At 41.1% G+C, this 23,228-nt stretch overlaps 1 protein-coding gene across 1 annotated transcript in view; it reads left to right on the top strand.

Moving 5' to 3' along the window:
- Positions 1-23,228, top strand: part of LOC149306262 (protein shisa-9-like) — a 270,711-nt gene that overhangs the window by 238,725 nt on the left and 8,758 nt on the right. The window contains exons 3-4 of the mRNA XM_089540870.1: positions 13,418-13,573; positions 18,977-19,054. Coding sequence (XP_089396996.1) covers positions 13,418-13,573; positions 18,977-19,054 — 234 coding nt within the window. The remainder of the gene's footprint in view (positions 1-13,417; positions 13,574-18,976; positions 19,055-23,228) is intronic.

Genomic DNA, 23,228 nt, shown 5'->3' with positions numbered 1-23,228 from the left:
AGTAATTTTTTCAGGTGGCCTGCAAAGGGAAATGTGTTTGGCTTGATCTGGAAGGGGGCCCGTGTTTGGCTCATGTCACTAGCCATCCAGTTTTGTTTTGGGTTTTTTTGTCTCAATTTTTTCTTTTCCTTTGGAACTGCTCATATAGTAATAAATCCTGTTTGTTGCTTATTTCTCTGCCACAGCACTTTTCCTTGCTCCTTCTCCATCTCATATGCAGCATGTCTCTTGCCAAGGAGAGCCAAACTCTTTCCCTCATTTGAGAGCTTTAGAAGCCCCCAATGAGACTGAGAGGAACAGCAATGAGAAATAGCTAAACTCATTTAGCAGTAGTTAATGAATCTGTCCAGATATTAGCATCTTCAGGAGAGGCCTTTTAGAGCATTAATGCCCATGATGAGATGTGGTAATTTATTTTTTATTGCGCATTTCTATGTACGAAATTGCAATGGCCTATAGCCTCTGGAGGACTGTGGGTCAGGGATGTGGGGAAAGAATTTCTCTTGTGTTGCCTCCGGATTGTCAACAAGAGGTAACCTGAGTTTCCACTGTCTCATTCAGGAAGAACATGAAAACAGCCTTGAAAATAGCTATTATAACTCTTTTGCTGTTTTGCTCACTCTTGTCTTTATTTTTGTGCTTATTTATTCGTTTTATGTGCTAACTTATTGCATTCACCTTTAAATAACTTTACTAATTATAGCCTGTTGTTGTTGTTGTTGTTGTTGTTGTGTGCCTTCAAGTTGTTTTCAATCTATGGCGAACCTAAGGTGAGCCTATCATGGGGTTTTCATGGCAAAATTTGTTCAGAAGGAGTTTGCCTTTGCCTTCTTCTGAGGCTGAGAAAGTGTAGAATCATAGAATCATAGAGTTGGAAGAGACCCCCAAGGGCCATCCAGTCCAACCCCCTGCCATGCAGGAACTCTCAATCAAAGCATCCCATTTACAGATGACCATCCAGCTTCACTGTGACTTGCCTAAAGTTACACAGTGGGTTTCCCTGGCCAAGTGGGGATTCAAGAGATACTCACTAAGCCGCACCTTTTCACATACACACACACACACCATGCGCATGTTCTATTGATAACACAAAGAATATGGGTGAGAATGGTCAGTTTTGCCATGTTCCTCTAAACAACAGAAAAAAATTGGGAGTATTTTCCATTTAGATTTACCAAGACTATTGAATTTTCATATAGTCTGTTTATGGATTAGATAAATTGGTCTCCTGTATTCATTTTTACTTTTATTTTTTGAGAAGAGCAATGAGGTAGGTGTGCTCCAGATGGTCAAATGCTTTTAAAATATCTAATGATATTATTGCAGCTGAATTATTCTACAGTTTGCTGACATGTAATGTTTTAAAAACCTCTTCTTATTGCATCATATAATGTAATCTACCTGGCACAAATCCAGTCTGACCAGGCTGAATATATATGATGTTATACATTTATTTAGGCTATCCATGATGACTGCAGTGAATATTTTCAGATCCTGATCAAGTAATGTTATTGGCTTTTATGATGCTACAAATTGAGGGCCTTCCCTGGGTTTTGGTACGGTTATTATCTAGATCTTTTCCATACATCTGGTATTTCCCCAACTAAAAATATTTCACTGCATTCTCATGTTTCAGACATTTAATAACATCTAAAATTTTGTCCGGTGTTTTCAGGGCATTTAAATTTTCTTTGCATGATTAATTGCACAATTAACCCAAAAATGTGCCATACTTCAGGGGTAATTCAGAGAGAAGGGGATTTAAAATGGCTTCACTGCACCTTCTCCCCTCCCCAATTCCTAATGAAAGCAAGGCTTTTTATTGCCAAGGAGGTGATCATTTCATCTGGGGCAGGAGAAAGGGGATTTAAAGGCATTTCACTGCATACTTACCCTGTTCCCAATGAAGACACGACTACTTTACTTACTTAATCTCAGCTGGAGAGGAAACAGAATGGCAGTGCAATAACAAGATACATTGGCAACCTGTTATCAATTCACAATTACTGTACATGGTCATGTGAAAAGAACTCTTGCTGTTGCAACAGCATCACAAAGGGAAACTTTGTTCGATAATCTCCATCAACAAATTGGAGTAAATTCAGAGAAAAGCGACAAGGATGATAAGAGGCATGGAGGGAAATATATATATATATATATATGAAGAAGTTGAATGAAAAGACTAAAGGGTGACATGACCACACTCTTTAAATATCTCAGGGGCTATCACAGAGAAGAGAGTGTGGGCTCATTCCCTGCTGCCCCAGAGAACAGGACAAGGTCTAATGGTTTAAGTTACCGGAGGATAGATTTTGATTCAATATTTGACAGTGAGTTCTCGACAGCAAGAGCAGTTCAGCAATTGAACCTATTGCCTAGAAAGGTGGTTCTTTCTCTAGATATCTTTCAAAGGACTTTATCACACCCATTTTTTTCACCGTTAAGGGTATGGGAAGAGGATGCTCGTGTGCGTGCGCAACTGGCCAATAACATATTTTACCGCACGTCAAAGCGTCCCCCAAAAGGCCCCGTTCCGTTCCATTGCACCAAGTGCTGAGGCACGTGAAATGTTCTGGTCAGAAGTCTTCCGACCGAGCAAAATGGCGCCCGTCAGTACTGAAGAAGGATGGCTTGGCACAACAGAACAGAACGGGGCCTTTTGGGGAACGCTTTGACGTGCGGTAAAATCCATTTTTTGCAGGTCACGCGTGCATGAGCATCCTCTTCCCGTACCCTTAAAGTTGAAAAAAACGGGTGTGATAAAGTTCAAAAACAGGCAGGACAGTTACCTACTATCAGTTACTTGCTGGGGAAGCTCTAGTTGGAAATCTTGCACTAAGCAAAGGGTTGGACCTGATGGCCCATAGGGCCCCTTCCAAGTCTTAGATCATGAATCCATGATCTAAGAAGGCATCTTTCAAGTCCATTCTGTGGATTACTGCATTACTTTAGTTGTGGATTTCTGCATGACAGGAGGTTTGACTAGATGGCCTTTGCAGCACTGTACTTTCCAACTCTATGATTCTGGATGGTCTAAGTCAGTGATGTCCAAACTCTGGCCCTCCAGGTGTTTTGGACTTCAGCTCCCAGAATCCCAGACTATTGGCCAAGGTGGCTGGGGCTTCTGGGAGATGAAGTCCAAAACACCTGGAGGGCCAGAATTTGGACACCACTGGTCTGTGTAGTCAGTCTGGATTGGGCGGGTTGATAATAAACTCACAATGAACTCTGAGCCATTCCTAGACCCCACAATGATGTTACTGTTGTTTTCTTGCTCCTTAATTTTTACCAAATGCTCTTAAGCTTTTTTCCATGCTTGAAGCCAGGGATTTCTTCACAAGAGTGCACGTGTGTGTGTATATATATGGGTTGTTATTGTTGTTGTTGTTAACTGCCACCAACTTGATTTTAACCTATACTGCTCCTAGAAATGAGAGACCTCCAAGTCATCCAAGTCACTCAATAGCCCTCCTTAAGTCTTGCAGACTTAAGGTCATGGCTTTCTTAATTTGGAATGCAGTATTCCTCTTTTCCTAATGCTTTCTACCTTGCCAAGTATTTTTGTATTTTCAAGTGACTCATATCTTCTTATGATTTGTCTAAAGTACAACAGTGTCAGTTTAGTCATCTTGACTTCTAAGGAGAGTTCAGGCTTGATTTGCTCTGGATCCATTTGTCTTTTTAGCAGTCTGTGGAATCGGTAGAATTCTTCTCCAGGAGCATATTTCAAATGAGTTTATTTTCTTCTTGTTGTTGTGTGCCTTCAAGTTGTTTCCAACATATGGTGACTCTAAAGCGAACCTTTCACGGGGCTTTCTGGGCCTGAAAGTTTGTGACTCGCCCAAGGTTCCTGAAGTGGGGGATTCAACCTTGATCTCCAAAGTCATAGTCAAACTGCTCAAACCACTACATCATTCTGGATTTCATTAGTAAGGATAGTTCAGATCCATTTAATGCAGTGGAAAAATCCCATCTGAACAAATCTTGCCAAGAAAACCTCAGAAAACCTTAGGGTCACTGTCGGTCAGACACAACAATAACTCCTTATTCATAAATCCAGATGATCATCAAAAACGCAGGTTGCCATTCAGCCTATGGCCTAGGTCAAGTGTCAGCAAAGTATGGCCTTCATATGGCCCCTATGGCAATCTTTGTGGCCCCAGCACCTCATAAATAGCCATAAAATGTCCCCAAACACTTTTTCCAAAACACGAAGTGGCTTCCAGATTATTTAACACAATAAATTTCTATAAGTTTACCATAATGGACATAATCCAGGTTGAATATATTTACTACAACCATACCCATGTGCATGCAGTAGTCACCTTTACGGATCACAATACCCTAAACCCTTACGGTTGCCCACCACCATTGTAGGTACTTAGCCAACGTAGTTAGGAAAAGATTCTGATTTAGTAAAGATTTGCATGAGTAGTCTCATGCAGCAATTGTGAAATATTGACAAAAAAAGTTCCCGTCGTTTTTACCATCTTGTTCCATCAATTGGTTGACTCATTTGGTAGATCAAATCAATGTAATGGCTGGCAAAAAAAAAGAGAGTACCAATTAAAGTTGGAAATAATTGAGAGAAAATTAGAGGTATTCAGTGTGTCTCTTCCAGTAGGAGAATTTGAGGGGAAAGTAATTGAATTTTTATCTAAAATGTTGAGTCAGAAGGCCAATGGCTCTGTATTGCCTGTTTACTGTTCTCAATACATAGAGGAGACAATGAGATTCTTTCCGGTAAAGACAATGTGAGACTTGCGTACTCTAACCAAACAACGACAACAACTATTGTAAAACAAAAATTTATTGTGGAGAAAGTAGAAGTACACTGGATCACGTTTTTGCTGAATCTGAAGAACTCCTAAGAGAAACCGCACTTTAAAAACCCCCGACCCCCACCCTTTTTTCCTGTTCAGCCCAAATAGTTACTCCCAGTCCCCCTCCTTCACTGCAGAGGAGGGAATTCTACATCAAAGCTGTCCTAGCGAAAGCGCCATTTGGTTCCTAGTCTCTTCTGCCTTGAGAGATCTATAGATACCGGAATAGAGGGTATCTGTTAAACATCACTCCGTCATAAAACTGCCTGACTGGTGCAAATTGCTTGCTGCTCTCAGCTGACAGTTCCGGATACGTGATCATCCTGAACATAGCCCATGGTGGCAGTAACTCTTTCCCAGAATGCCTTTCCCTGAGAGATTTAGATACAGGTGTTGTTGACCTAAGATCCATCATGCCAGGGACGTAGCCAGGATTTTGGGAAGGGGGGGTCAAGACTAAGTGCCACCATTTTGAGAGGCTAAGAGCCCCCCCCCCCCAAGACACAAAAAGAGGGTCGAGCGTTTACCCTCGACACCTCGATGGCACCACTTTAACTTCCGTTCTGGCTTTGTGCTATGGAATCTTGGGATTTGTAGTTTTGAGGACCTGTTGAGTCATCTGTCAGGTGCCACAACAAACTACAAATCCCAGCATTTCACAACATGGAGCCAAGGGCAGTTAAAGTGGCATCAAATTGGATTATTTTTTCAGTGCAGATGCAAACTGAGTCCTTCCTCTGAAGGTGTTTACATCAGATAAATTCAGCTCGATAAAGCAAAGTGCAGCTGCTCGAGCAATGAGCGGCAGCCACTCTGTTCATGCTCAGAGACACTCTGCTCATGCTTTGAGACACTTGTATTCCAACTTCTGAGCTGAGCTAAGAAACCAGGCTGCATCCACACAACATTTCATTGCCACTTCCAAGAGAGATTTTTTAATTTTAAGACACACACACACACACACTTTTTAATTCCAAGACTTATCTATCTATCTATCTATCTATCTATCTACCATAATTTTTAATTCCAAGCCATTATACGTTCCTTTCTTTTTATAATAAACAAACCCCTTTAAGAGAATCCTATTTTGGGAGAAAGGCAGGGTATAAAATCAATCAATAAAAAATTATAGTGCAATAGTCCATCAGTGCATAGCTTGCATTATAAGACTTTATACCTTTATACATTTAAAAACAATTAAAATCACAGTAGGCTCAGAGTGCTATAGAATCATGGAATCATAGAATTGGAAGAGACCCCAAGGGCCATCCAGTCCAACCCCATTCTGCCATGCAGGAACTCCCAGTCAAAGCATCCTCAACAAATTATGTAATGGAGGTGTCCATCTACATTGTAGAAGATATACTATAGATTAATGCTATGGAAAATCACCACCTTGAGTCCGTATATTGGGAGAAAGGCGGGATATAAGAAAATAACAACAACAACAACAACAACATCTGGGTATTGTAGTTTTGTGAGACATTTAGCATTCTTTGTCAGAGAGCTCTGGTGGCACAACATACTACAAATCCCAGGATTTTCCATAGCATTAAAGTAGTGTCGAACTGGATTATTTCTGCAGTGTGCAGACTTATTAGACTGCAGTTCCCAGCAGTCTGTGGTGCTGCTGGATGATGGGGCCTGCAGTCTAGCATTGCCTGGAGCAGGGCCATAGGACTCCACAGCCCCGATTCATCATCTTAGATTGATTCCATATATTAATTAATTAATCATAAAATCATAGAGTTGGAAGAGACCCCAAGAAGGGCCATCCAGTCCAATTCCATTCTGCCATGCAGGAACTCTCCATCAAAGCACCCCCATTGACATGCTAAAAAGGGGCCAGCTAACTGTATTTTATTCTATTTGTCTTTTAAAAAAGAGAAAAAACAAGGCTGGAAGGAAGCCTCTTGCCTTTTTGCATCACAGACCCTCCTCTTTTTTGTTGTTGCAAAAATCCAGAAATGACTGTTTTTGAAAACATGAGTCCATTCTCAGGAGAAATGTCCAGAGTAGAGTCTGAGTCTCCTTTCTCTGGACTTCTGAAACCTAAATTATTCCAAAACCCAAAACTGACCCTGAGAGCATCTGGTTTGACCCCCAACTCAAGGACACCTGGGAATCCTGGAGGTTTAGATCAATTACTGAATTATTGAATTATACAAGGAATAGTGGTCTCAGGGTTTTGCTGAAGCTCAATGTACAGAAGCACAACATTATTTTAAAAAGATTGTTTATTAAATTACCTTCAGTCTATGTCTATGAGATGCATATGAGACATACATGGATCCCATCTCCCACTATATCCCATTAGACGTACTGTATATAAATATACCAAACTCTGAAAAACTCCAAAATCCAAAATACATCTAGTCTTCAGCATTTTGGGTAAGGGATATTATTATTATTATTATTTTACTATATTGTATATGGATATAACTGCTGAAAGGAAAGTTAGAAGTCACCTTTTCTTTCTTTTATATTTCCCTTTAGAAGCTTCCTTACTTCCTATTTCTTTCTTCCTTTCTCCCCTTCCTCTTCCTCCCTTTCTTTTCCTTTTTTCCTTCAGTTCTCCCTCCCTCCCTCCCTCCCTCCCTCCCTATCATTCTTCCTTCCTTTTTCCCCTTCCTTCCCTTCTTCTTCCTAGCCAGTGTTCCCAAGAAGCCTCGAAGATAATTCCCCAAACGTTTGGCCAAAGCTCACCAAATCCCCCCCCCCCCCATATCTCACCAAATACTTATTTCAACTCTCAAAATTACCATTAAAACCAATCACCAAAATCACACCAAAGGCTCTGAAAAGTACCCATTTTGGTGTGAAAGTCACCAGATTGGCAACACCAGGAAGAGACTTTTATTCTGGCAAAAGCACAAGGGAGGAGGGGGGAGGAGGAGGAGGAGTGGAAGCTGGACTCTGATGGAAACGAAAGGGAAAGAAATCACAGGGACCCACTCCCTCCCCCTCCTCTCTCTCTCTCTCTCTCTGAGCTTGCAACTTTTGTTTTGTCTTTCCCCTTTTCCCTCTCCGAGTTCTCTGTGGTTTTGATGGAGGGGAGGAGGGGGGAGGAAGGAGCTTGAACGCCCCCAGGGCCTGAAGGGGGGGGGTCTGGACCCCCAAACCCCCCCCCCTTGGCTACGTCCTTGATCATGCCTATCTATCTATCTATCTATCTATCTATCTATCTAACTATATATGTGTGAGAGCTTACCCACTGGCCTTCCCTTCTGCAACCTCCCTCGTGTCTAGGAACTATCCCTAATTATCTCACTAACTTATACAATCCCCATGGCAGAATACACCCTGAATCACTGCATGACTGTGGATTCTGACAGACAATATATCTCAATTCTTTCATCTGCAAGTTTAGACATTACTAGGAAAGAGGAATCAGCAAGTAATTTGTTTTTTATACTGTGTTGCTAGAGAGACTGTGATGTCAATTATGTACTTCTACAAACAATGACGAAGAAGACAATTTTGTCTCAAGTAGAGATTGCTTTATTTATGTCCTCCAGTGGACTATACAAAGTATGTTTGATAAATTTCCTCATTTCAACCTGAATGATAAAGTTCTTATACACGGATTTTTATACAAGCATCCGTGGTTTGAAAATGTTCAAAAAAGCATAAATTTCCAATATTAACCCTTGATTTTCCATTTTTATAAGGGACACCATTTTGCTATGTCATTATATTTAATGGGACTTGAGCATCCAATGATTTTGTTATCCACTGGGATCTTGGAACCAAACCCCAGCGTATAACAAGGGTCCACTGTAATGCTATTATTAGAACTACTTTCCCCCATATATTGTAAAAGCATATTTCATTTATTTTCCCAATGTGTTCTTACAATGCACTTATGAACTGCAGGTAGTAGACAGCCTTTGTTAATCTGCATGTTAGTAATAGTACATAATTGAGGGGGGAATCTGGTTAACAGATTATTGAAGTGAATGTCCTGCCCTGAATCCTATTCTGGAAACGCGCTTTTGGGAAGTTGTGCTTCCGATTTCTATTTATAGATTTTTGTTGTCGTTGTTGCAATGCATTGACTCTGTGATACTGGGGAGGTAATAAATACTGATTGGTTCTATGATAATGGACAGGTCATTCAGATTGTATAGTGAGATTAAATTCTGGTTGGTCAGTTCTGGTGATTTAGCAAGGGATCAGACATAACTGGGAACAAATTGACAAGGGCTTTTGAGAATGGACCCATTGGGTGTACAAGATTGCTTAACTTCTGTGGTTCATTATTTAATAATCATAGCAGCACAGAATAATTGGTAATGAATTTGCAAACAACATTCTGTGACTTCAGAATATCAAATCATAGCAAGGTAGAGAATGGAGTCATGTAAAGCTCTTACACATTTACATTTTGAACAAATGGGTGGAATGATGAAATGGGGACAATTTTATAGTATCCCAGTTCAAAATTTTATGGTATCCCTGTGTATCTGTGGAGAACCAGATTTAGAGGACATTACATACTTGAGTGCCACATATATGCTGACATTAGAGAAAGATATTTAGAGCCTTTCCAAAAGAAAATGAAATATTGGGCTGTGAAAGACAAACTTAGGGGCAAAACAAACCAGTTTTAAGCACCAGTTTTAACTCCGGAGGGATGCCGCAGCAGCCAAACCATGCGGTGTCCCTCCGGAGTAAAAAGAACCTGTGAAAAGCAGGTTCTTTTTGTGGCACCTGGCTGACATCACGAGTGCATCATTGGCGCACCAAGGACATAAGTGACATGCAGCAAATCCCTTACCTCATCATGGCAGTGCCTGTGTGGACAGGATGCTGCCATGATACCACCAAACAGACTAGGGTTCCGGAGCGTCGATTTGCTGCCTTCTGTGTCAGAGAGGTCTGGTGGCACAACAAACTACAATTTCCAGGATTCTACTGTATTGAGCCATGGTAATTAAGGTCATGCCACACTGGACAATTTATGCAATGTGGATGCAGCCTTAGGGCCTTTACAGACCCGCCTGAAAGGCTGGCCTAGGGGCAGAATTGGGGTGCAGCGTCCTGATGGCACATGCCCGACTCTGTCCCCCCCCCCCAGGTGCCCTGATGCCGTGCGCCACTCCAGATGGTGCATGGCATCATGGTGTACCTCCGGCACTTTGTCCAGATGACGCAGCACCAAAGGAACACCATATAGCCATGCTGCCGCAGCTATGACACCTTCAAAAGGCCGTGTTGGAGCCGTGGCGTGAGGTTGTTCCAGCCCTGATCCGGCACGGAAAGGGGCGGCCTGTAGAGCCCCTTAGTCTCCCAAGACTTTCAAGTTAAAGAATGGTGACTTTATTTAACTCTTTCCTCTTACTAGTGCTGTGTGTGAGGTGGTCTTAGACTGTATTCTTTTAACTTTTGCTTTGATATGTTTTTTTTAAAATGTGACTTCATATTTCAATTTTATTTCACTTTTTTAAAAGGAACTGCAAACTGGCAATGGACAATTTTCGTGGAAAACCATGATAGATATATTTGAAAAGTGAATCATTGTTGTGGGGAAAGTAAATCCACATCTTGTACTAGAAGAAGATGTATGTATGAAAGAGAAACAGAGTTTTCCCATGAAACTTGGCATCGTGTCGGGTTGTTTCAGAGAAGCCAGACCAATGTGCCTCCAATGAAAACAGATTTATTTATCTAAGGAACAATGCAGAAGAATACTGCTTCAGGCTGGACAACTGCTTTAAGCTAGACATAAAACCAATTAAAAGTTACTAGTAATGCTGCAGTCAACATCACATCTTCCCTTCCTAGCCACTTTTAAACTTTTCACAATAGATGTGAAGAGTTCTTCAAAATGAGCAGCCTTTAAACAGGGATGTAGCCGGGGGGGGGGGGGGGGTTCTTGGGGTCCGCCCCCCCCCCCTTCCATTAGAAAAATGAATGGTGTGTGCTGTTACGCCGCCACACCCAAGTCCCATTATAATGGTGGCACTTAGTCTGGACACACACACCCTTCCTAAAATCCTAGCTATGTTCCTGCTTTAAAATGAACTGTTTTTTTTAAACATCCAGACATCCAAGTGAAAATCCAGGTGTTAGGCTATTTTGATTCCTCTCACTGGATAGACTGGCGAATAAATCTGGATGGTCAAATTTCCTTCTAGAGGTTATTACGTCTGGAGTTAATTTTAGATGTCTGCAACTTCAGGAGGTTTGCCCTTGTTTAGTCTCTGCAACTTAGGCGCTAGGTGACAGTTTCTAATTTACCGTAGCTGGAGCCATTTTAAGTGTGGAAGAATAGCAACAATTACACAGGATTTGAGTCTATGGCCTTCTGAAATTCTGTAATTTTTCTCAGATCAGGCTATTTTGGAGCAATAGAGAGCACACAACGCTGCTGTTGAAACAGCAACACTGGCTGCCAGTCTGTTTCCGGGCACAATTTAAAGTGCTGGTAATAATGATAATGATAATGATAATAATTGATTGATTTATAGCCCGCCAATCACATGGAATCAGGGCGGGTTACAGCAGTAAAAAATGCATCAATGATCTATAAAGCCCTATATGGCTCAAGTCCAGGCAATTTGGCAGACCATATTTCCATGTATGAGCCATTTTGTTGGTTTTGTTTTGTTTTGTTGCAGTTATGACACTGGGAACCTATGGCTGGGCAACTTAGCACTGTGGCTTCTCCTACATTTTGTGCATATACACCTTGGATAGTCATAATTTGTCTAGAACTTACTCCAAGCTGATTTGTGTGTTTCCTAATAGTGCCTTTTGTAGATAGGATTTTTTTCCCTGTTAACATTCCATTTACTGGAGAGTGTTTTGTTGTAGTTTCCGCTTTGTATTCTAATTTTTAACAACTTCAGAATGCCTTGTCATTTCTAACACAGTGTGAAGAGTGTGATCTTTATGTGCAGTTTTGCTGATGGACCTTTCTCCAGACTTTCAATTGCTCTCTCTCTCTCTCTCTCTCTCCCTCTCTTACATTCTCCTTCTTCCCCCCCCCCCAAAAAAAAAATCACAGTTTTCTGCCATCCCATGAAGGATTCCAGTGACTCCATAGATCTCTGACATTTTGGTCGAAACAGACCCATTCCAAAGTACAGTCAGCCCTTCTTATGCATGGATTTTTTATACATGGATTCAAGCATCCACGGTTTGAAAGTGTTCAAAAAAGAGTATAAATTTCAAATATCAAACCTTGATTTTCCATTTTTTTATAAGGGACACCATTTTGCTCTGTCATTATATTTAATGGGACTTGAGCATCCTCAGATTTTGTTATCCACAGAGGATCTTGGAACCAAACCCCAGCGTATAACAAGGGCCCACTATACATTTCATTTGGATAAATTACTCATCAAAGCCTGCCAAATTCTTATAATTCCCCTCAGTAATAGTAAAGGTTTTGGAAATATGGCCAGCTTCTTTCCCCATGGGACTGGCAAGAGTAGTAACCTCAACTTCTCTAGGTTTCTTGTGGATTTTTGTAGCTTTGCAGAAATAACCCAGTCTTTCCTTACAGTCAGGCTGTTCTGAGATGAGATTTTTATTTTTTGGAGTTGAAGCTTTCTTGGGCTGCAAAATGGTGACAAGCATTTCTTTGAAGGTGTGAGGTTAGACTTCTGACATCATGTCAACTTATTTTAGAGACAAGCCATGTCAGTGTGTCTCTGTTGAAGTGCAGCTTTATTTATCTAAGGGGAATGAGACAGTGAAAGTGTTATCTAAGAGCCTGATCACACATGCAAGTAAAGCGTAATTACAGTTGGAAGGTACCGCACAACGTCGCACTGTTCTTCTCCCCTTTTCTCTATTTTAAAATGACCTTTTTAATATCGCAAACATCTATTAATGACCCCCTGTCCTGCCTCTGTTGTGCTATGTGGAAGTTCAATAGAGCTTGTCATAGAATCGTAGAATCATAGATTTGGAAGAGACCCAAAGGACCATCTAGTCCAATCCTTTGCCATGCAGGAACTCTCAGTCAAAGCATCCCTGACAGATGCCCATCCAACCACTGTTTAAAGACCTTCAAAGAAGGAGGCTCCACCACTCTTCGAGGGAGTGTGTTCCACTGTCAAACAGCTCTTACTGTCAAGAAGTCCCTCCTAATGTTGAGGTGGAATTTCTTTTCTTGTAGCTTGCATCCTTGTTCCATGTTCTTGTAAGGTGCTGGATGGCTCCAGCTACATAGAGGAAAGGTGAAGAAAAAGATAAGGAAAAAAGGAAGAGAAAGAGCACAGGTATGGAGAACAAATACGTTTCTAGTGTCCAAACGTAGATATATCTAATAACTGCAAAATAAAAGCATTTGATAGATTTGCATGCTTGTTGTAAACAAAATGAAAAAGCAAACTTTGAGATCATTATCAAAGGCTCCAATAGCCTATATATATTTACAAGAAGGTTTGTACAAGATCAAGGAGGTAGAAAGAGGCACTTGCTCTCTCCAGACTTGTATCCACTGTCCACAAGTGTCTGAGGAAAGGAGGAACACGCACAAAAACCTACCCACATCCTGAAGCGACCTAATTCCAGTTTTGAAGGCAGACTTTCATTTGTTTTCAATGAGATGATTTTTCTCTCCTATTTCTTTCCCACAGATGCAACACAGATGAATAATGTGATGCCAATATCACCCCTTCTCCCTCAGTTGACACATCCGCACTCATATCCAAACATGGGACAGATTACAAATCCATATGAACAGCAGCCACCAGGAAAGGAACTCAACAAGTACGCATCTCTGAAAGCAGTAGGTAAGCAAAGTTCATCCTCATCCATGAATTAATAGGACAATGCTTGTTTCATATTCTGTATATCAATAGTAAGCTCGTATGCTGGGTACTGGGCTAGAAAGACATTCAGAATCCAAGGAATTACCAGGATACCAGTTAATTAATCGGTTAATTCATTATAATGCTAAAAGGACCTAATTCAGCTCACAGGGGGAAGCTAGTTGTCATGTCAAAAAGGCCATTATTATACACATACACACACACACACACACACACACACACAATCAGAGTTTACATTTTTTTAAAAAAATACCCTGCATCATATTCAGGATAGAAAGAATTGGAAATATATAGGAGAACTCATCTCACCTATCAAGCCCAGAGTGCTTTGTTTTCAATAGCTTCCATTTGTATTCCTGTGTGTTCAACCATGTTTGTGGCACGGTTGACAATCTTCCAAATTGGCTCCCCATGTTTAATCGTTAAATGGACTGCAAATATGATATTTGCTAATAATAGATGAATCTATTCAATTTGGCCGGTGATGGTTGGTGAGTTCATTTTCATGCAGAAGCAAACTGGAAAATATATTCAAGTGAAAAGGAATATGAGAGTCTTTAAAAAGATGGATGTGAAAGAAAGCAAAATTGCCAGATTCTTCTGTTCCTATTTTCACTGTCCCAAGCAGGATAAAAGGGCAATAGGGAATGTCTATCATGCCAGCAGCAGGGAAGAGGCAACATGATATACAGTCCAACCTCTGGATAAGTTCCCAGACTTACTGCAGATAGCAAGAACTGCAAATAATGATGACCACTATATTTCTACTGGAAGTTGCCCATGGAGTGACATTGGAGAACGTCCAGATGTCTAGAGAGACCATTTTTCAAACCCAGATAAGTGATCCCATGGATAAGGGGGCTGGACTATACTAAGAAACATGTGCCTTAGAAGCTATTAGAGGCTGCCTTATAATTTGTATACTATTTATAATATTGATCAGCCCGACTCAATACAGATAAAACTAGCGGCAACTCTCTCTACATTTTCAGATAGAGACCTCTCCTAGCCCTTCCTGGAAATGGAGATGTAACTTTGGGTCTTAAAGTACATGCTTTTTCACTTTTTACTTTACTGAGCCAAAAGAGGGAACAAATTGTCAGACGAATAAAAAATAATAATAAAGTTGAAAAAGTTGGGATATTCTTTGGAGAATGCCACTCTTCTAGATCCCCAGTGCATATGAGGAGTACTGATGCATAGTTATTCATCCATGCACTTGAGAGTACTCTTTAGCTCCAATGAGTCTTCTTGTTGGAGCTAAATTTCAGTGCGTACCAAAGTTTGGCTTGTGCATGGAAAATTCCTAAATGCCTTGAATGAACTTTTACCGGGTTTAATTTTCTCTCTCATCTCAAAAATTGTATGCATGCCTTCAAATACTTTGAGTGTAAGCCACTTTTGCTGATGTTGCGTCTTGCATTTTCCTTGGCTTAAAACGACAACATATCTCAGACTGGACCTGTTAGACCATTTGAAGTCCACTTTGCAAGCACTCTTTTCCCTGGGATACTTTTTTGTCTTCCATGTTCATTAAAGGACTAGCAACAGCAAGAGGTGGACCAGGAACCATGGCAAAAATCAAAGGGAATGATTGAATCTGTCAATTTCTTTGAATGGTTTGAAATCTAAATTCTTTCCATCCATTTATGGTGTTTAAAAAAATAGCTAAAACTCTCAAGGGAGCATCTATTCACCATCAACCAGCCAAAGATGAAACATATTTCAGGTATAAGGAAACAACAGGAACCTTTTCATTACTAAATTTATTAAGAATGTATTTGTTTTGCTATGAAGAGGGCATACTAAGATTTCCACCACCATCATCCAGATAATCATAGGGCACTATGACCAGAGATGGGATATAGTAAAATGCCCTGGGTCAGCTTGGCATAAGAAATCAGTTTTGGCCATAGGAATGGCATGTGTACAAGATATACATCCAATTCCATTACATTACTCCTAGGAGGGCATTTCAGCCAGTGCTGTTAAGGGAAATCCCAGATGCACATGATTCAAGACTGCTTTCTTTTCTTATTACTGAGATGGCTGTGAGAATTTAAACTTTACAGTTCATGTAGAAAAGCGCTGAAAGTGGTTTTTCTGCATAAATTATTCTCTTTTTTCCGATTCATCAAGCTTGTTTTTCACTCCCATGCTTAAATGGTCACTGCTCAGTCATGCGCTGGTTGCATGCACAAAGAGGTTATGTACCTGGGACATGTTCATCACTGCTGGCTAGAGAGCAGACTATCTGAGGGACTCTGCACATTATTTTGACATTTTGATTGCATAAGCATGTTAACTCTGATTTATTCTTGGCCATTAGAATTAATGCTGCATCAAAATTCAGGGCCAGGTGTTTGCTTTTACAAAAATATTCACCTCCAGAAAAAAAAATGTTTCTTAATTTGAGGAGCTGTAACATGGCATGAAAATGTTTTCCCTTTACCTTTTCCCTAATACTGAACAACTCACATTTTACAAAAGTGATATGAATTGTTGAGTTTTCTAAAAGTCTTCATCCATATAAAAATTAAGAAAGGAGAAGGAAACAAAACGTCCAAAAATCTGGAGAGGGATACTTAGGTTTTCAGTTGGTGCGAGATGGAACATGGGCTGAAGAAAAATTGAGTGTTGGACATATTGAACTGGCATGCTGAAAGTTAAAACCCCAAGCAATAGGTATTGTCTCCTCCCTCAATGTCCTCATTCCCATGTACAAAAATTCGACAGCAGAGCATGGTTCCCACTACATTTGTCTCAATCGCACTTTTTCCCTGTAAAATAACCCACTTGTGGTTCACATTCACAAATGAATCGGTTCAAAATGGGCCCGCTCCCACCAGCCAAAGGGCAAATTTAAGTCGATTCAGATCCGCATCTGGTTCACACTTGCGCAGAATTGATTTATCCAAAAAGATGTGGAAAACATCAGCTTGAAAAAGATGCGGGTTAAATGGGTCTTACACATGTGACCCAGTTCAAAACCAATTTGCAATCCAGTTTAAAAAGTAGTGGGAATCAGGCCTAGATTGGGATTCTAATTTAGCTAAATCGAGTATCTTCAAATCCAACAAAAATGTAGAACCATGCAACATAACACAATTTATATATATATATATATATATATATATATATATATATATATGTGTGTGTATGTATGCGTATATGCGTATGTATATATATGTATGTATGTATGTACGTATGTATGTATACAGTCAGCTTTCCAATCCACAGATTGCTTATCCACAAATTCAAGCATCCATTGTTTGAAAATATTTTTAAAATATATAAATTCCAAAAGGCAAACCTTGATTTTTGCATTTTAAGAAAAGGGAACAATATTACCATGAGTATCCATGGATTTTGGTATTCACGGAGGGTCCTGGAACCAAACCCCAGCAGATACCAAGGGCCCACTGTATATACCCATTGTGTCCTTTAGTTAGTTTATTAATGCTTAGACCAACAGATCCCCAAACTGTGCACCTTGGTAAACCAGGGTGTCCCACTAAGCCCATAGGGCACCACCAAGCTATTTTAAGTTTTCCCTTCCTGGTTTAATTTTAACATGAGTTAGGTTTAACGGTAACATACAGTATGTAGAGAGATCTTGTAGCACCTTTGAGAGTAACAGAAATAAAGAAGTTGGCGGCATGAGCTTGCGTAGACTTCAGTCTACTTCCTCAGATGCATATAGTGGAGTGGAAACCAGGAACAGACATATATATGCCATTGGTATGTGGGAATGTCAATTCAAATTAAAAACCCTTTTGTATGGAAATGAAGAAGCAAGTCCAGTTTCAACAATGGTTTTTAGTGAACGAAGACATTGTGAACTGGCCAATGTGTATGAAAATGAAGAGGCAAGACCAGTTTGGGAACAGAAACTATCCTGTAGGTGACGAGAGGATGGGTCAGATAGTGTTGAAATGTGTGTAGTGAGTCAGGAAGCCATTAACTCCATTGCTGCAGTTTATGGATGAACTCCAATTCTGCTGTTTCCAATCTACCTTTGTAGTTCTTTTGTTCAAGGACTGCTGTTCTGAGGTCTGAGATGGAATGCCCAGGAAGACTGAAATGTTTTGCCACTGTTGTTTGTGCATTCCAATTCCTAATGTCTGATTTATGTCCATTTATGCCAACGTCTTTATTTCAGTTGGTCTCAAAGGTGCTAAAAGATCTCTCTACATACTGATTCTACAGACTAACACGGCTTTATCTTTGAATTCTAGTAACAAACTGTGTTAGGATTCTCACTGCACTGGTCTTGGAGGCCTCTGTATGGTGTGAACTGGTGAGGGGGAGGACAGGAGTTAATACAGATTAAAGTTATTCTGGAGTTAATGTGGGTTGGGTTTAACATCCAGATACGTACTAGGGTTTTCAGTGCACTATGCGCTGATCTTTCTACACAGATGCACTTGTGTGGAGGAAGAGGAATGATATTGGCTTGATTCTTAGCATTCTAACTTTGCAAATCCCACTGACTTCAGTATATCCGAAAGATCTCTGTATCACTCCTGTTCTCCTTCTCCTCCTCCCCAATTCTACTTCTTGTACTTGTTCCAGGGAAAACATCTGTATACTGGAAGAGAGGGCAGGAGTAGTACAGAGATCTGGAGGGTTTATTGAGGTTAATGGGATTTTCAAAAGTGTCCCAGATCAGTGTAGTGAAAAACTTAATATCTGAATGTTTACTCCAATATATGTAAATCCTAATATCTTTAGAATATACCGTATATACTCGACTATAAGTCGACCTCATGTATAAGTCAAGGGCAGGTTTTTGGGGTCAAAATTATGGATTTTGATATGATCCATGGATAAGTCGAAGGTAAAACTTAGGACCATCTAACAAAGAATCTAAAGGATGGAGCAAAGGAAAACAATGCCAAAGAACTTACAAAATTCCAGAAGGCATAACTGTTTGTACTCATCCTAAAAGTTGGAAGGATGAGAGGACAGAGGAGGGTCAGTGCTTCCAAGACAGATTATACTTCGCCTTTCACCAGTGCATGGTTCCTTTTTTAAAAGAAGAGTTTAAGAACAGTACTAACACTGACCCATGGATAAGTCGACTCCTGTGTTTGGGGTCAGTTTTTTGACTAAAAGTTCTAGACTTATACATGAGTATATACAATAATCCCTCCCCATTTTCTTCTCTATTTCTCCTCCTCCGCCACATGACCAATTTTGCAATTTAATATGTTGAAAAGTCTTAGTCTAGCAGTTTGTTTTTGTTTGTTTTTTACTTTGTGCAGTTTTCTATAAGTATGTACACATAATGAAAAAGACATTGAGTGTTGTTTTTCTGGAAAGCTGCACACTTTGCCCTTCACTTGTCCAATTCCTGTGCAGTTCCAAAGTCCCATCTCTACTTGGGAGCCACCAACAGACCATCCAGTGGAGGGGATGTTGCAGCAAATCCTACAATAGGTGGGTGGTATGTTTATCTTTATGTCTGTGTGACCAAGGGTGGGTTTTGTACCTCATTCCCAAGACATGGGACAGGGCTGGACTATTTGTTCTGGTTTTCCAACTATATATATTTTCTTGAAGTACTTTGGAGCCCACCCTGATATTTGCCTTCAGTATCAACATTTATCAAGTGGACTAGCTTCCCATCAGTTTTTGGCACTCTCAAAGCGCAGCGTACAACAAGCTAAAATACATTCATATATACATAGTACCCTCCCCTTAAAACAAGATTAAACAATATAAGATTAAAACTAACATGCTAAAATCCAATTAATCCAAATACTAACCACGGGCAGAGTTCGGTAAATGGGAGGTCTTATTCATGGCTGAGTATTTTATTCCAGGAAGGCTTGCCGGAAGAGATCCGTCTTAATGGCTTTTTTGGAAGCCCAGCTGTTGGGCCTGTGCCAAAAAGGCAGGCTTAAGAGATGTGGTTGGAGCTAGGCAATGGGAGCCAGCTCCTTGCATCCAAAACCCATCAAGGACTGCAAATCCCATCTCTGTGTGAGTAGCTTAGGAAATGTGTTAGCTAGAGTGTCTAGGCTTTTGTTATGTTTATCTTTTGGCTTGCCTGAAATGAACATCTTGTAACTATGTATTCTGTACCTGCAAGGCACAAAGGCCTTGCATGAATGATACCTTTTTGCTCTATTCTGTCTAATTAGAATAAATACCTTTCTTTAAAAATGTCTGCTGACTCTATACACCTATACACGTGCCTTAGCTCGGTTGTTGCTTGCTTAGGTTAGCAAGGGAAGGAACATAAGTCCTTAGCAAGTCCCAGTGTGTGCTAAGGGGAGTTCATTGGAGATTCACTGGCAGTTTGACTAGAGCGGGAGCAGAGATCCCAGAGACTCTAGAGGAAATTCAAGGGATCTGCTGGGGCTAAGGGCCAAGAACAGGGTGGCTGTTTGGCTGCTTGGACCCCAGGGATCATCACATGGTAGGCAGCTGTGTTTTTCTGACTTGGGAGCTATAGTTTTGGCGAGATGCTTTGAAGAAAAGTGTTGGGTTTTTTCTTTCTCTCTCTCTAACTCTCTCTTTTACCTTCCTAGAGGTGGGAAGGGAGCCTGTGGAGGGGGAAAGTGGTGAACTTCTTTGAAGTGAATAGCAGGTTTTGCATTCTTTTTCCTCTGACTCCTAAACGAGAAGAGGGGGTACTGGTCCACAGGGGAGAGGCTGGGGTCCCTCTCTCTCTCGCCTGTGTGGATTTTCCCTTTCCCTGTCTCCTGGGTCGGAGAAGAGGGGGGAAAGGCTCCTGAATTTTGTGGGCTGGAAAGTCCACAAGAGTTGGCTCATTATTTGCCCAGTGTTGTGCTTTTGGAGATGTTTGCTGTTAGAAGAGGAAGGGGGGCAGGTCTTTGCCCACAGAACCCCTTTCTACCTAACAGCTGAGTTGCCTGCTTTTACAGGGGGGGTTTCTTTTGGGCTGAGAACCAACAAGAGCAGGTGGAGGAGCAAACTTTACCAGAGCCAGTGGGCTGGGAAGCTGTGATTTGGAAGTTTATCGCACGGGCCATGAAACGGGCTCATTGTGTTCCAAAACGGGGGTGTGCACTGAACAGGATGGGGCTAGGAACGCATCTTACTGCACAAGGGAACACATCTGCTCCAGAGGACACGATTTCTGACAACTGTTCCAAAGCGTTTGGAACGCAACGGGCCCATTTCAGGGCCTGTGCGAGAAACTTCTTGGTCAGGAGTGGCCACATTCCTCCAGAAAGGTGTTTTTTTCTTTTCGGTAGCTGGGACAAAGAACTTGGGAAGACACTAGTGACAGGTTTTTTTCTCCAGAGACTTGGAAGGAGGAACCAAAAGGGCTTGCCAAGGGCAACAAATAGGTGCCTTTGATCTTCTTGCCTGGCTGGCAAGGGGCAACCAAAAGAGGCATTTCCTGCTTGGCATTGTGTTTCCTCTTTTTCCCTGGCATCCTCATTTCAGGACCAAAAGAGGCTATTTCCTTCCCTTGCTGGGAGAAGGGGGCTCAGTGGGTTGTTTTATAAGGGAGAGAGGCTTTTTTCCCCTCCTCTGCAGCCACACCGAGGACTAGTGACCACCATCTGGTGGGGAAATAGAGCACCTACACGAAGGAAAGTTAGCTCTTCTGCCCTTTTATCATCATTTCTGTTCACTTCAAGCAAGCCAGTGTGTTTGTTTGTATTTTATTTTTCATTAGTTCTTTTGCATGTCTCCAACAGTGTTGCCAATTTTGGGATTTTTTCCCCTGGAAACTGGGATTTTATAAGTTTTTCTGTGTCATTTTCGGGATTGCTAAAATTTCCGGAAATATTCTGGGAAATTCAACCTTCCCACCCCAAAAATCTGGCCAAAAATACCTTCCTGCCCCCAAAAAACCTCCGACATACCTCCCATCCTGGAAGTCCCCCCCCCTTTAGCCTTCCCATAGCCTTGCATGCCCCCAAGCCCGCTGACCCAGAAGTCCCGCCACTGACCTGGAAGTCCCTGCTCCATTCCAGGAAATTTGGGGGCATTCCGGGAACCAGGGAATTTCCTTCGAGGGTGATTGGCAACACTGGTCTCCAATACAGTAGCCAATAGTTTATGCTTCTGCGATCTGGAACAGTCACTACCATGAACTCACAACTGACCACGTCCAACCCCCTTCTGAGCCAAGTTGGAAAGGCAAAATTCCAGTCTCTCTTAGAATCATAGAATCATAGAGTTGGAAGAGACCAGAAAGGCAATCCAGTCCAACTCCATTCTGCTATGCAGGAAATCACAATCAAAGCAACCTCAACAAATGGCCATCCAGCCTCTGTTTAAAGACCTCCAGGGAAGGAGACTCCATTGAGGGAGTGTGTTCCACTGTCAAGCAGTCCTTACTGTCAGAAAGTTCCTCCTAATCTTGAGGTGGAATCTCTTTTCCTGGAGCTTGCATCCATTGTTCCTGTTCCTAGTCTCTGGAGCAGCAGAAAACAAGCTTGCTCCCTCCTCAGTATGACATTCCTTCAGATATTTAAACAAGGCTATCATATCACCTCTTAACCTTTTCTCCAGGCTAAACATCCCCAGCTCCCTCAGTCGTTTCCAGACCCTTCACCATTTTAGTTGTCCTCCTTTGGACACATGGCTCCAGTTTCTCAACATCCTTTTTAAATTGTGGTGCCCAGAACTGGAAACAATATTCCAGGTGGGGCCTCACCACAGCAGAATAGACTGGCACTATTACTTCCCTTGATCTAGACATTATATTTCTATTGATGCAACCTAAAATTGCATTGGCCTTTTTAGCTGCCACGTTGCACTGTTGACTCATGTTCAACTTGTGGTCTACTTGGACTCCCAGATCCTTTTCACATGTAGTGTCATTCAGCCAGGTGTCCCCCATCCTATATCTGTTCATTTTTCTGCCCTAAGTGCAGTACCTTACATTTCTCCGTGTTGAATTTCATTTTGTTAGCTTTGGCCCAGCTTTCTAGTCTATTCAGGTCGTTTTGAATTTTGATCTTGTCCTCTGGAGTATTAGCTATTCCTCCTAATTTGGTGTCAGGTGCCTTCATGTCATTTCTGACTTACAGAGACACAGGGCAGAATTTATTCAGAGGAGGTTTGCCGTGGCCTTCCTCTGAGGCTGAGAGCATGTGAGTTGCCTAAGGTCACCCATGTTGTTAAGAAAAACATCCAGCTAGATAGAGAACAAGGCAGTATGTGGGAATGGAAGATGTAAAAAAAATGAAATATCAGAGGCTTTGATTGAAATGAAATGTCAGCGGCTTTCTTAACTGAAGTAAGCTGTATTTGGTCTCTCAGATTGGTATTTTTTCTGCAAATGCTGTAATACTATTTCCTGCAAGTCAAATGATCAAATCTTAAAAACATTTTAAGATAGATTTTGTGGGAAATGTACACTTAAAGGTATATTTTTATTGGAATACTGACATAACCTGAGAGGGTTTTTAAAACACTAAATTACATGTTAATGTTGAATGGACCAGTTGGGAACTCAACATCTCAAGATAAGTACAGTCATGCAGAGTAATGTAGATACAAGTGTACTTTGCCTTAATGTCCTTCACTTTTGAGCACTTTGCTAATACAGTGATTTTCCATTAAACAATACAGCATCATTTTGTTACCCATGCTCAGTCTTCACTTTAAGGTGACATTTTCT

The sequence above is a fragment of the Sceloporus occidentalis genome, unplaced genomic scaffold (genome assembly GCF_023333645.1).
Source record: "Sceloporus occidentalis isolate IW3139 unplaced genomic scaffold, rSceOcc1.0.p SCAF_10, whole genome shotgun sequence".
Classification (NCBI taxonomy): domain Eukaryota; kingdom Metazoa; phylum Chordata; class Lepidosauria; order Squamata; family Phrynosomatidae; genus Sceloporus; species Sceloporus occidentalis.
The sequence above is the reverse complement of the archived record's forward strand: the minus strand, read 5'-3'. Positions and strand labels throughout refer to the sequence as shown.